The 15431-nt window shown below is 38.5% G+C and overlaps 1 protein-coding gene across 1 annotated transcript; it reads left to right on the top strand.

Annotated features, from left to right (window-relative positions):
- Positions 1-147: 147 nt before the first annotated feature.
- On the top strand, positions 148-13568 carry LOC121504616 (NLR family CARD domain-containing protein 3-like). The gene is made up of 10 exons (XM_041779552.1): positions 148-267; positions 3242-3341; positions 6979-7077; positions 7421-7519; positions 8472-8656; positions 8814-10599; positions 10703-10876; positions 10999-11172; positions 12663-12709; positions 13051-13568. The coding sequence occupies exons 2-10, from the start codon at positions 3250-3252 to the stop codon at positions 13566-13568; spliced, it is 3174 nt and encodes a 1057-aa protein (XP_041635486.1). The 5' UTR covers positions 148-267; positions 3242-3249.
- Positions 13569-15431: the final 1863 nt, after the last annotated feature.

Below are 15431 nucleotides of genomic sequence, written 5' to 3'. Positions count from 1 at the left end.
CAGAAACTGTCAGGCCTGGTTCACTTCCTCAGTATTTGTCAAAAACAGACAGAACCAACACTGTAGTACCTGCTCTTGTGTTTCCATTGTCCTCCACTAGATGTCAGTAACGGTTCATGAATACCAGCTGTTGTTTATCACTTCAGTGAAACCGAAAGTAAAGTCACAGGAATTCCCTCTTTTGACTACAGTCGCACAAAGGTCGAGTTCTCCGTGGATTTTGTCCAAAAACATAACAAGGAGACAGCAGTGTCGGCGTTGATTGATGTAAGTATCAGATTTTGACCTTATGTGTCACGTAATGTGACGTCACACGAGCAAACTAGCAGATGTTTGCGTGTATTTGGTTTTTAGTTGAAGTGCGCAGTTTACTAAAGGGGTTCTGTGTTTCTAGCGATGTCGAAATACTCAGAAATAAAAACAATAGTTTAAGGTTTTATTTCTACATTATTTATAATTTCAATCAGAAATGATGGTTCAGTGCAGTCTGTAAGGCTAAATAATAGAATAATTACAAACCTGCACACGATACACAAATGTCTTTGTAAAAACTATGAGTTATCGAACTACTTACCGCTATCACGCATGCGCATACTAAAAAAAATGTTTTGCCATAGTCGTTATAGAGCAGGGCTTATCAAGTGCATTTGCACAAGGGCCAGATTTAGTCTCAACAGAAACTCAATCAGACCAAAATATTAAATAAATATTTTGGTCTGATTGAACTATTATTGCAGTAGTATTTGTATTTTCTTTTAAAACACAGGACATTTTAGCCATTACCAGTGAGATCTATCCTGTTATCTATAACGCAGCAGGCCACAGAGAGACAGGTCTGATAACAGAAGTGGCTGGGCCTCTGAAAAAATCCCGGAGAATGGGCCCTCCCCAAATGTGATTTAGCACCAAATTTAACCCGTTGTGACATTTTTAACCCTTTTTGATACTTTTTGCTCACTTTTGCCTCTTGACCCATTTTTTTAACCCCTTTTGAACCTGTTTGCCTTTAGATTATCCACGTTTTAACACTTTTCTATTTTTAGCACTTTGTAACCTCTTTTCATTACATTTTTTAAACATTTTTTGCAACTTTAAAACCAATTTTTGCCACTTTTAAGTCATTGTTGATACTTTTTACCCCTTTTTGCCTCTTTCACAAAATTTTTGAAAGATTTTAACCCCTTTTTAACCACTTTTCCTGCATATTATCCACGTTTTAACACTTTTCTTTTTTTTCCACTACCACTTTTCCTGCATGTTTTATCCCCTTTGTGCCACTCTTTAATCAATTTTTGCCACTTTTCTTCTATTTTTGCCACTTTTTAACCCCTTTTATTGCATTTTTTCAACATTTTTTGCAATCTCAAAACTATTTTTTGCCACTTATAACTCATTGTTGATACTATTTACCCCTTAATGCCTCTTTAAACCAATTTTTGAAAGATCTTAACCCCCTTTAACCCACTTTTCCTGTATGTTTTATCCCCTTTGTGCCACTCTTTAATCAATTTTTGCCACTTTTTAACCCCTTTTCATTATTTTCTTGCCCTTTTTTTGTCATTTGTAACCAATTTTTGATCCTTTTTGCACACACACACCCCCCCCTTACCATTTTTTTTTGCCACATTTTAACCTCTTTTCTCCACTTTACCTGGTCATTTTGCAGCACTTCTGCCAACCTTAGCCCTTTTTTAAATATCTACAAATTATGACAGTAAATTTCTTAAAAAATGTTATGTCATTCTAAGACTACACTGCCTGGCCAAAAAAATAGTCGCCACCAAAAAAGGTCACGCACTCTAATATTTCGTTGGACCTCCTTTAGCTTTGATTACAGCACGCATTCGCTGTTGGCATTGTTTCTATAAGCTTCTGAAATGTCACAAGATTTATTTCCATCCAGTGTTACATTAATTTTAATATTGATGATGGGAGAGTCTGACCACTGCACAAAGCCTTCTCCAGCACATCCCAAAGATTCTCAGTGGGGTTAAGGTCTGGACTCTGTGGTGGCCAATCCATGTGTGAAAATGATGTCTCATGCTCCCTGAACCACTCTTTCACAATTTGAGCCCGATGAATCCTGGCATTGTCATCTTGGAATATGCCCGTGCTATTAGGGAAGAAAAAAATCCCTTGTTTAAGAAATGAGAAGTTACTCAATGCATCAGTTGGAGTTAAATAACTTGTTGGATTGGATGGATTTAACAGCTGCAGACATTTAAAGCCAAAAGATGCTCTTAAAGATACTCTTCTTCTCTTCCTTTTCTGAATTTAATGATCTTTTGGGGGCCGGAGAGGAAGCTTTAGGGGGCCTGATATGGCCCCCAGGCTGCCAGTTGATGATCAGTGTCATAGGGTTTTTTATGATGAAGAACACAAGCAGACATAGTTTAAATTGGATGCTACACAAAAACTAAAAATGCATTAAAGTCAATATTTTGGCTAATCATTGAAATGTCCAAGCTGGATTTAGAAATAATGCCCCAGCCATCCAACATTTGGTTTAAGGAAGATATCACATTTTTTCACTTAAGAAAAAAAAAAAAAAAAAGAAGCAACATTGACTTTAAGTAATCAAGCTGGCATTTAAAGGGTTAAAATCCTCAAAATGATTGAATGTTTGTTATTTTTTTTGTGCACAGCTGAAGTTGTTTAAGAGATTTATGCAAACAAGCAGAAAAAAATATTAATCTGTTAAGTTTTTCAGAAGTGGACATTTTTGTCCTTAATGGCTTTAGAGGGTAGTAAATTAAAGTGATGCCTGAGGGTTAAACTACCTATTCTAAATTTGTGTTCATTATTTACCTAAAACTGGTAAACAAAGTAACAAAGTATGGTATAAAATGATTAAATGGGCTGAGAGATATTTTAACCCTTTAAAGCCTGAATACACAAATTATAGCTGGAAAATTCTCATTTTTTGGAACTGAAATGTTTATTTCACTTTCTACTGAAATCCAAAAATACCCAAACTTCCATGAAATTTAACATATTTTTTTTTGTGTGTGTCATTTGATACATTATGTATTTTGGTACCAGATAATCCACTTGAGGGCTTTTTTTTATCACTTATCAGATTGTAGTCAGATTTTTTTTTAGTAATTTATTGATTGTATTAATTAGATAGAGGTATCATAAAAGTGTGTTTCAAATATGATACAACAGGCTGTAAGGGGTTAATTTCATATAAAAGAATTATTTCATGAAAGTCTTGAAAGGTTTGGTGTTTGTGTTTTAGCTGCAGAGATGGCAGAGAGGACGAAAAAGAGGAAGAGACCTGACTCTCCCACATCTGTGAAGCCTGAGCAGCCAATCAGCTCAAGCACAGAGCTACAGAGGTACTAACATCCAATCACAAATGAGCATCTGTGATGTCACGAAGAAGGAGAAAACATTCACCGTGAAAAGTTTAGTGCCGTTGGTGCTGCTGGGGCTCAGTGGGTGGTACAGGCACCCATCAGAGGAGAGTACAGTCCTAATCTCAGTGGTCAGGGGATTGATTCCTGGTCTTGGTGCATGTCTGCTCAGTCTTTTTCCCCATATTTCCTGTCCCTCTTTAGCTGCCCCAACTGTCTTTTTATTACTTTCTTCAAAGTCAGAAGTTTACGTACACCAAGATTACTATGCCTTTAAACAAATTGGGAAAGCCCAGATGATGATGTCATGTCTTTCGAAGCCTCTGATAGGTTTAGTGACAACATTTGAGTTAATTAGAGGCACACCTGTGGATGTATTTTAAGGCACACCTGAAACACACTGCTTCTTTGTGTAACATCATGGGAAAATCAAAAGAAATCAGCCAAGATATCAGGAAGAGAATTGTGGACTTGCACAAGTCTGGTTCATCCTTGGGTGCAATTTCCAGATGCCTGAAGGTGCCACGTTCATCTGTTCAAACAATTATACGCAAGTATAAACACCATGGGAATGTCCAGCCATCATACCGCTCAGGAAGGAGGCGGGTTCTGTGTCCCAGAGATGAACGTGCTTTGGTCTGAAAAGTGCATCTCAACCCAAGAACAAAAGCAATAGACCTTGTGAAGATGCTGGCAGAAGCTGGTAAGAATGTGTCATTATCAACAGTCAAACGAGTCCTGTACCAACATGGGCTGAAAGGCCACTCTCCCAGGAAGAAGCCATTACTCCAAAAGAAACATAAAAAAGCCAGATTACAGTTTGCAAATGCACACAGGGACAAAGACCTTAATTTTTGGAGACATGTTCTGTAATCTGACGAAACTAAAATTGAACTTTTTGGCCATAATGACCATCGTTACATTTGGAGAAAAAAGGGGGAAGCTTGCAAGCCTGAGAACACCATCCCAACTGTGAAACATGGGGGTGGCAGCATCATGTTGTGGGGTTGTTTTGCTGCAGGAGGGACTGGTGCACTTCACAAAATAGATGGCATCATGAGGAAAGAACATTATGTGGAAATACTGAAGCAACATCTCAAGACATCAGCCAGGAAGTTAAAGCTTGGACGCAAATGGGTTTTCCAAATGGACAATGACCCTAAGCATACTGCCAAACAAGTTACAAAGTGGCTTAAGGATGACAAAGTTAATGTTTTGGAGTGGCCATCACAAAGCCCTGATCTCAATCCCATTGAAAATTTATGGGCAGAGCTGAAAAGGCATGTGCAAGCAAGGCGGCCTACAAACTTGGCTCAGTTACACCAGTTCTGCCAGGAGGAATGGGCCAAAATTCCTGCAAACTATTGTGAGAAGCTTGTGGAAGCATATCCAAAACATTTGACCCAAGTCATACAGTTTAAAGGCAATGCTACCAAATACTAATGAAATGTATGTAAACTTCTGACTCTCAAGAAAATAATAAAAAATTGTCTAAAAAAATGATCTGTCTCATTATTCTGGCATTTAGCAAATAGAAATAATTTTGGTAATCCTAATTGACCAAAAACAGGAAAAGTTTAATCTGATTTAATGTTAGACAGTGAGAAAAAAAAGTTTATGTGCCCTTTTATATAGTGTATGTAAACTTCTGGTTTCAACTGTACATTTCCATACATACATACCCATATACACAAATATACATACACACATAATAATTGCACATTTGCAAAGGCATACCTCTAAAAGCACACGCAAGTGTCATACATCATACATACATAAGCCTTATTCCTATCATAACTCCATTTGGGATTAAACCTAAAACATAGTATGCTGGATCCAGTGGTAAGTCAGCATTAAGAATGGAATGTATTTCTGATTGAATACCTTGCCAAAATTTTTGAAGACCTGGGCAGTCCCAGAAAATGTGTGTGTGATTTCCGACCTGCTTACAGTTCCTCCAACATTGGTCAGTTTTTTTTTTTTTTTTATCATATTTTGATATCATTAAAGGTGTCTTAAAATGTATTAAGATTTTTATTACCTTAATAATAATTGCTACAGTCAAAGCAACTAATATTTTATGAATTAGTGCTGTAGTAGATAGCCCTCTTAAAAATGGAAACTCAAAATGAAAATTTAAATAGGTTGAAAGTGGCAAAATGAGTTAGAAGTAAAAATGGATTAAGAGATGGCAAAATGGGCATAAAAGGTGTGGTGAAATAGAAAAAAATGGTAAAAATGAGCCAAGAGATTTAAAATTAGGCAGAAATGAGCACAAATTGGTTTGAAGTGGAAAAATTTTGCAAAAAAGTGGTGAAAAGGGATTATAAGTGTATAAAAAAGATTTATAGTAGAAGAAATGGGCATACAAAGTAGCTAATTGCAGTTAAACTTGGAAAAAATGACATAAAAAATGGTTAAAAGGAGATACTAGTAGCAAAAATGTGCATAAAAGGGGGATAGGATTATGAAAGTGGCAAAAAAAGGGTCAAAAAAGGCCAAATAGGTTAACAGAGGCAAAAAAACAATGGAAAGTGGCAAAACCTGTTAGAAGTAGGGAAATGGTTTGACAGAAGTAAAATGGGCAGAAAAGTTGGTGAAATAGGAATAAAAAATGGTAAAACATAGTCAAGAGAGGTAAATATAGGTAAAAACTGGCACAAATTGGTTTAAAAGTGGCAATAATACATCAAAAGAGACCAAAAAGTGTCAGATAAACATATATACAAGCACGTGATTTAAAGTTATGTTGCATTTTCAGCTCGGTCAGTAGATTATTCCAAATTTTGCTCATGTGACAGAGAAGGCTGATTGTCCAAAGGACATTTTGGGCATTGAATCCGACAGTTACCATTTACTGAAGCCCATGTGTTCGCTCAATTACAGTCCTGATATCAGCTAACAAATTCACCAAACAGTGATGGAACCAGACTATGTAGACATTTAAAAAACATTTTAAGGTTACAGTAGTTGATGAAGCTTTCAAAGCTAAGCATATTGCTACTGATCCAACACACATGCATCGATATCATCAATGAATCAGCTGGGGAGGGCCTGTTCTCTGGGTTTGTCAGGAGCCCAACCAAATCTCCAGGCTGAAGGCATTTTGTTTATGGTTTGTCTGTCTGTCCAGGCTATTCTCCTGAGTGTGATATCTCGAGAACTCTTTAAAAGAGCTTCCTTAAACTTTGCAGAAATTTCACATCTGACTCAAGGATGTGCTCATTTCCTCTACCCATGACTGTGCTTTTAAAGTACAGCAGTTGTACTGTATATCTAATGAGACATCCAGTATAACTTCCAATTGGTAACTCTAGTTACAGCAGAAAAATACATGTTTAAAGTCTGATTTAAAACAGATGAACTTGGTCCATATAGCTCATTTCTCTATTTGTAAAGATGTGTTCAAAAAACCATGTCGTAGCTCTCTGCCAAGGCCCACCTCAGCTCTACCTCTTGTTTCTGGGCAGATCAGATGGGAGAGGGGTGGCACCAGTTATAGTATATGACTGCCATTGTTAGGCTTCCATCTTTTATACATGTATACTCCAAATCAGTTAACCTCAGATAACAAACATAAGCATCTGGAAAAATGTTCTACTTTTGGTTCTCTTTACAGCCAGCAGACAGAGACGTCCACGCCACCCAGTCAGGTTTCTTTGAAGAGTGATGCATCCATGTATGAGCCAATTTGGTTTGCTCACAAAGACAAAGAAAGGTAATCAAAGGTGTTCTGTATTATTTAGAAAATTATGCATTTAATCACATATAAAGGTTTAAATTTCAGGCCATGCTGCTCTATATTTATAGCAAGTCTCCAATGTAAACAGCTTCCTGCATCCTTGGCTGGTTTGAGTCTTTCATAATCATGGCTGCATTGCTGAAACATGGACATTAGTCATTGACCACATCCTTCTGTTTTTGTTTCTAAACTTAACCTCAAGTTAAATAGCAGATATAGTGATATTTTCATCCAAACAGGGCTGCCTCAGAGAGGTCCAGCTAAGAGATTAGAACACATAAATCTGGTAGAACTAACGCTTCATTTGTTGATCTTACAGACAGCTGATCGAGACATCCGCAGCCCCCAGTGTTCTTTCAGTGAAGAGTGATGCATCCATGTATGAGCCAATTTGGTTCAGTCACGCAGAAAAACAAAGGTAATTTCATACAGTTTACATAACAGAGGAAATGTTTTGAATGTAGAATCATTTTAATGTCATATAACCACAAAGAGAATGGAACAGAGACAATTATGTGTTGACTGCCTTCAGGTGTTTTAACTAATTTTCATAGCTGAACTAGCCCTGAATATTTTTGCTCTACATCAAGAATTTTATATTGTGTTAAAGATCACAAAGAAAGACATGCTCACAACAAATAGTGGAACCTGCTGGTTGCTTTATATGGTATTGGAGATTACATTTAAAACATCCCTGGTGGACTTTATATGCTATACCACCTGTGTCACTCAGGGCGCACTCACATTAAGCCATTCATACCATGCCAAAGTACTTTGACCCCGAAGTGTCGGAGTGCCGTATCTGACAAAAAGGACTCCAAATAAACCACGATTTAAAGTTTCACCAAACCTTGATGATGAGAACTCAGTCCTTACAAAGTTCTAATGGCAGCCAATTATGCATCCGTCTTTGCACCTCCTAGTTCCCCTTCTTTCCTTGCTACCTAGTCTGTGGGAGCTTTATGACTTTCACCATGAATGTGGTCATCTTTGAGCTCTGGCTGCATTGATGTTTCACTCTTTTCTTTACTTTGTTTACCAGCCTTATGTATAATTAAAGTATTATTGTATTATTGACAGAACTGTAGTTCCTAAAGCAAAGCAGAGTGAGATGTGTCTTCCATTGTGGCTGCCAATTCTCCCTGCCATAACACGCTGTGATGAAAGTATTTTCAAGAATTGCTTAGCATGTGTGAAAGAAACATGTTGAAAAAGGTGACCTTACCAATGACTGTGAAACCCAGACCTACATGTACCAAACCATGATGGTGTTCCTCATGCTAGGGAGCTTTTAAAGTTTTTTCAAAATTGCAACATTGATGTAATCTGATCTGTATCTCAAGAGAGCTTTTTTTGTCTATTGCATCCAGTTGTTCAGTATGTGAGGAGGCTCTAAGGGATCCGGTCCATTTTGCCTGTGGACACTCCTCATGCAAACAGTGTATCAGCTCAGACTGGGACCAGGGGGATTCACCAGCAGACTACCCCTGCAAGACCTGTGGGAAGAAACCCAGAAAAGAAACCAAACTCCCAACAGACATCAAGAAAAACCTTTGTAAGTGTGGTTATGTAAGATATTCTCTTGGCCGTAGAAGGAAAAAAACTTTTCCTTTTAGCAGAATTTACCAAGTTACGTTTTGAGAAATGTAACTGTTAAAATATCACATTAAAGCCAAAACCTTTGTTCTTTCCTATTCTTCTGATTGTTGCAGGGGGTAAACCTTTTATGGAAGCAACAGAGAAATTTAAAGAAGCAATGAGGAATAAGTTGACTACAGTATCTGAGGGAAATGGTGGCCCAAAGACTTCTTTGGACAACATATTCACAGACCTCCTGATCACCACTCAAGAGAGTGAAGGGCCTCATGAAGAACACGTGTTCAGAAGTGTGAAACAAAAATTGGAACAAGAATCCACCAAAACAAAAGTCGACCTCAAAGACATCTTCAAATCTGTGCCCAGACAAAACAGAGAGAACAAGACTGTTCTGACGAAGGGTGTGGCAGGAATTGGAAAATCGTTTTCTGTGCAGAAATTCATTCTTGACTGGGCCGAGGGGAGAGCAAACCAGGACATTGATTTCATTCTCTTTCTTGCTTTCAAAGAGCTCAATTTAAGCAAAAAAGACAAAAGTCTTCATGAGCTCCTGAAAGAAATTCATCCTTTACTCCATGATCTGAACATTTTAGGAGATCTCATGAAAGCCAGAGTCATTGTGATCCTGGATGGCCTGGATGAAAGTCGGTTTGAGCTGAACTTTAAGAAGAACAAACCAGTAACATCAGTGAATGAAGTAGCATCCGTGGCTAATCTCATTACAAACCTCATCCAAGGTAACCTTCTTCCAGGAGCTAAACTCTGGATAACGTCCCGTCCAGCAGCAGCTGACCAGATCCCTGCAGAGTTTATCGACATGGTTACAGAGATCAGAGGGTTCAGCAACCCCCAAAAAGAAAAGTACTTCAGGAAGAGGTTCAGTCATGACCTGGACCTTGCTGACAGAATAATTTCACACATTCGCTCATCACATAGTCTCGACATCATGTGTCAGATCCCGATCTTCTGCTGGATTACTGCTGAATTATTCCAGGAGATCTTCGGAGGAGATGAGAAGGCTGAAATCCCTCAAACTCTCACAGAGATGATGGCACATTACCTGTTTGTCCAGATAAAACGTAGAAACAGAAAATACTATGAAGAGACAGAAGAAAACAGAGAGCAACTACTGAAGAAACACAAAGACTTCCTCCTGAAACTTGGCAAGCTTGCATTCATCCAGCTGCAGAGGAACAACCTCATCTTCTACGATGAAGACTTTGTGGATTGTGGCATCGACCTGAAAGAGGCAACCATCTACTCTGGATTCTTCAACACAGTCCTTAGAGAAGAACAGATCTTTTCTCAGAAAAGGGTTGTCTTCTTTGTGCACCTGACCATACAGGAGTTCTTTGCAGCACTTTTTGCCTACGACTGTTTGACAAACCAGAAAACAGAAGAGCTCAGAGACTTCCTTAATTTGCAAGATAAAGGACTTAGCTTAGTTGATCTTCTGAAGATGACAGTTAAGAAAGTTCTGGAGAAGAAGAATGGCCACTTGGACTTCTTCATGCGCTTCCTCCTTGGCCTCGTGGTTGAACACAATCGAAGAATTCTTCGGTGTCTGCTCACATCACCAGACCCAAGCCAAGCTATCGAGAAGAAAATCCTGAGCCACCTCAAAGTTACAAAAAAGAAGCACCTCCCTCCAGACAGTAGTATCATCCTTTTCCAGGCCATGGTTGAGATGAGGGACCACAGAGTCAAAGATGAAATCCAGGAATTTCTTGAACAACCAAAACGTTCCAAAACAGAGCTGACTCCCCTTCACTGCTCAGCACTGGCCTACATGCTGCAGGTGTCAAAGAATGATCTGGAACTTTTGAACTTGAAGAAGTTCAACACAACAGATGAAGGAAGAAAGAGACTCTTACCAGCAGTGAGGATCAGCAGGAAGGCTGTGTAAGTTTACTGCACCAGCAATCCTGCTAAAACAACATATTTTAACACATCTATTAGAATCTTTAATGTTTAAATTGTCGTTTATCATGTTCTCCATACTTAGACTAGCACACTGCAACGTGACAGAAGAGTGGGTTGAAGACCTGGCCTTTGGTCTCAAGTTCCCCTACTTACCTTTAAGAGACCTGGATCTGAGCACCAATGACCTGAAAGACCCTGGAGTAGAGCTGCTTTGTGCTGGACTGTCAAGTCACTGCTGCAGACTGAAAACACTGAGGTATTTATTATCAAGTTTCCTCTTTTTAATCCAAGGACAAAAGAAACTTCAAACATGTTAAAGTCTCTTTGAAATATATATTTCCTCTCCTGTTTTCTAAACAAAACTCTTCATTTTCTCAGATTGTCAGGCTGTATGGTCACAGAAGAAGGCTGTGGTCATCTGGCCTCGGCTCTTAAGTCCAACCCCTCCCACCTGAAAGAGCTGGACCTGAGCTACAACAATCTTGGAGACTCAGGAATGAAGCAACTGACCAAGCTGAAAGAAGACTCAGAATACAGGCTCAAAACACTCAAGTACATAACATGCTACTTTAGTTTATTTATATTTCACCATTTTAAGAGTATGCTATTGGACAACACTGCAGATTTATTCGTGCATTGTCAGGGCATACGTAGATTTGAGTTCTTGTCCAATAGGGGTTTAACAGTTCAAAGGTCATTGTTTGGTCTACATCTCTGTTTTGGGTTCAAAAGTATAGCAGTAGAATAACATCATATTTTCAATTATTAAAGAGAAAAAATGCATTCATCATAGGAATATGTATGATTGTTCTGTTTTCCAGTAGATAGAAAACAGTATGATCATTTCCTGGATTGGACTATTTATTTCATCAATTTATCTTTCTTTATCCTCTCTTCATACATTTTCATTGTGAGATTGAGTACACCGAACAATGATGGTTTAGGATGAGTACAAATACTGTTACATCCCTATTGCCCAGTTTTTCTGCAATGATTTGGTTATCAACACTTAGCTGGACATAGCATAGCAGTAGCTGTGGTCATATTTTATATGAGAAGAAAGAATAACTAACCCAGGGCAATGAAGGATTTGACCAACAAGACAGCAACAAGACAGCAACAAGGAATCTAATGTTAAGGATCCAAGTCCTTCTGTAGCCAAAAAGAACAAGGTAGGGAGTGGGGGGACAATGTTTTTCGAAGCACATGAAGAAAAAACAAATGAGAAAATGGAAAATTATAGCCCACTAATTGTGTGATTGTTTCCTGCTCCTCTTTGGCTGATGCTCTCTGCTTCAGCCCAGTGTTATTTTGACAACTATGTTTTTTTTTCTTTTTTAGTCTAATTCTTTTGATGACATGCCTTCTAGATTTAGTCACATTTCAGTCATTTCTACCCTTTTTAGTTTGAGTCTAGTTTTAGTTGACAGAAACTCTAAATATTTTAGTCTAGTTTTGCCTAAATCTGGTACCAAGTCATGGTAGTGTGTTCTCTGCACCCTGCCTAACCTGGGGTTCATGTTTTCTACATCTGAGAGGCAAAATAGATACAGATGTATTGTTTTGTTGACAGATTTACCCACAGTAGATAAATATCATGGATTTTTAATGTCTGACGAAGACTGAATAACATTTTAGTCAGTTTTAGTCATCTTGATGAAAACTAAACTTACTTTTTGTCAGTTTTAGTCATCACAGATCTGTCTTTGGCTAGTCTTAGTTCAGTTTTTGTCATGGGAAAAAAGGCTGTCAACAAATATTTTAGTCATAGTTTTAGTCAGCAAAATTAACACTGCCTCAGCACTTGATGGTGTTCTGTCCTGGTCTCAACTGCTTTACTTCATAACTTTGGGTGTCATCAGTAGCAGTGGCATTGGTCATATCATTCAATCATGGAAGTTACACATGACTACATTGCTCAAGCCCCCAAAGACCCCAGCATCAATAATCTAACCTTTTTAATGTTTGCAGTTTAGACCAACACTAATTCTAGTGAATTTCAACTGTTCTTGTATTAACGTATAACTCTTGTTTCTCTACAGTGTTGAGCATGGTGGAAGTCACAGGATGAAGCCAGGATTAAAGAAATGTAAGTATCTGAAAAGTCCCACTGATCATCAATGAACTGATGAACTCTACACTGTTGCCCTTCACATTAATAGCACTAAACCACCACATTTGCTTTTAATGCAACACAACCTCTACAGCTGACAAACAGTATCACAGGAAGTTGACTTGAGCAAAAGTAAAAACTTTTTGTTAAGTTAGTTTTACTTTTGGGAACACCTCATCAACTCTATGGAAGAAATGCCATTGACCTTTTCTTTGTCTTTAAACTAGAGAGAAGGCGAGACTGGGTTTTCAGCAGACACCAGAAACAACTGTGTGTTTTATTTGCTTTCTGTGTCATGAATCTCTTTGAACTTCTAGATGCCGTTGAGCTCACCTTCGACCCCAAGACAGTCCACAAGAGTCTCGCTCTGTCTGAAGGGAACAAAAAGGCAGCCTGGGTGGGAGAAGAGCAGCGGCATCCCCATGACAAGGAAACATACGATCACTGTCTGGTGATGTGTGAACAGGCTTTAGATGGGCGCTGCTACTGGGAGGTTAAAGTGTCAGAGCCCTCTGTGATTGGGTTAACAGACAAACCCACGGCCAGTGATGTGACTGATTTCAAGCTGGGGGAAGAGTCTTGGTGTTTAAGATGCTTCACTGATGGATGTTATGTGTTACATGGTGACCAGAGATTCGGTGTTTCTTCCCTCCCTTTGCGCTCCACTCGGGTGGGAGTGTACCTGGACAGGCCGGCTGGAACTCTTTCATTTTATAGAGTTTCCTCTGACAGTCAAACCCACCTCCATACCTTCAACACAGCGTTCAGTGAGCCCCTCTACCCTGCTGTTGAACTACACCCTGGTTCCTCTGCATCACTATGCCAGCTAACATGAACGCTGTTTCCACATGAGCAACCAAAGGTGAAGATTTGCATATGCAGGTGCATCTCAGAAAATTATGATATAGTGAAAAATGTCATTTTTGACATCTAAAAGTTAAACTTCCATATTTTCCAGATTCACCTAATATAAGAAATAACTGATATATTGGACTTCTCAACAATGTTCTTATATTTTGAGATTGGGGATTTTTGATTTAAGTGAGCTGTAAGCTGTGATCTTCAAGATTAAAACGTAAAAAGTCTTGCATGAAATATTTCATTTTGTTTGAAATGAATTCAGAATATATGGAATTTAAAGTTTTTGACTTGAATCACAGCAAAGATGACTTTCTGTTTTTTTTTTAGATTAACCTGTAGATGCTTAGTCATGCAAAACTAAACCATGGCACAACCAAATTCATCTTGTAAATACGTTTAACAGTCAATAGATGTCAATCAAGGAGCAACATTGTATCAATATTACCTTGAGACATATGTAGTCATAGTATTTGGGCTTTTTTCTACAGTGGAATTGAATGAGAGACATGTTGAGAATATAAGTGAGAATAAGAGGGGCAGTGGGGGTGCTTTGTAAAAATGAGTGCAAGTTTAAAACAGTCAGTACATTAAGGGCCAGATCTACTAAAATCCCAGTTTGTGTGTACTAATTTGCGTGCACAATCTAGAATTTTGTGTTTGGGGTTGGACCACGGTTTGCGGGTGATTTACTAAGAGTGAATGCGCAAATGACAAGAGGTGCAAACTTGTTGGAGACACGCCTATTTAAATGAGGGTTTTGTGTGTTTCGTAGTTGCAGCATGGCGAGTTTGGAGAGCCGAACGCGCAAAATAAAATTCAACCTTACAGAATTAGAGGAGTTGATGGATGAAGCCAATAAACACTTCAATGAGCTACAGCAAAGAAGCCCTCGGGGAGTCAGGGAGAAGAAAAAGAGTTTTCCCTGTTAGATTATGCTGCCTGGATTTGGGTGAGATCGTCTTGTTTTTGTATTTTTTACCTGGTATACCACTGATTAGTGGTCGATCGCATATTTTTGTTTTTGGGGGGGGGTTTTGCTGTGTGGATTTATTGTGTTTTTTCTGAGGAGACTGGTGGATTATAGACTTCTGCCTTTGTGTTTACATGCGTCATAGACATTTAAAAAGACTTAAAAGACACTTAAAAGTGCTCGGATAAGGACGAGGTTGCTGTTTCATTAGATTTTGACTTTAAGTTTATTATGAAATTATGAAGACCGAGATAAAATCTTTAATTTTGTTGTGACCTACTTTTCATTTATGTTTACGCACGACCTGCACTTATGTTCTGGAGAGGTGTTAATTAAATGGGAAGTGCGTTAAACTCTTTACGTTCTCTTGAGAGATTTATTGATTATATTTGTTCAGAATTGTTTATTGCATTTTTAATATTCTTTACTTTTAAAGGTTTTCTATTTTCCTTAACCCCCCCCTCGTGTGTGTTTAATGCTAACTGAAAAAAAGTCAAGTGCTACAACTTCAGACAGAACATCAGAGAAACAGGATTGGGAGATCCCAGCTGTAATAGCTACCGTACACTGGAATGACCCAGATGCAAAAAATGTAAACTTGCAAGGAGTTTTGTCATTGCAGGTATTGCATGACTCCTTCTCGTGGCTGGCTCCAAATCTGCTCTGAGTTCCTCCAACAGCTCCAAAATGGCAAGGATAGGCGATGTTTTAATGACTGTTTCCTCATTCATTCCAAAAATGTTCACACAAGGGTGAAAAATGCGTTCTCTGCATCTTCTTTTATCGTTTCGATGTCTCGGCACAATTACCGCAGCCATGTGTGCACAATTATGCATACAGACTGTTTGCACCTCCCTTTTGAGACAT

Source organism: Cheilinus undulatus, linkage group 22, assembly GCF_018320785.1.
Source record: "Cheilinus undulatus linkage group 22, ASM1832078v1, whole genome shotgun sequence".
Taxonomy (NCBI): Eukaryota; Metazoa; Chordata; class Actinopteri; order Labriformes; family Labridae; genus Cheilinus; species Cheilinus undulatus.
Note: the sequence above shows the minus strand (reverse complement) of the source record. Positions and strands in the feature narration are given on the sequence as shown.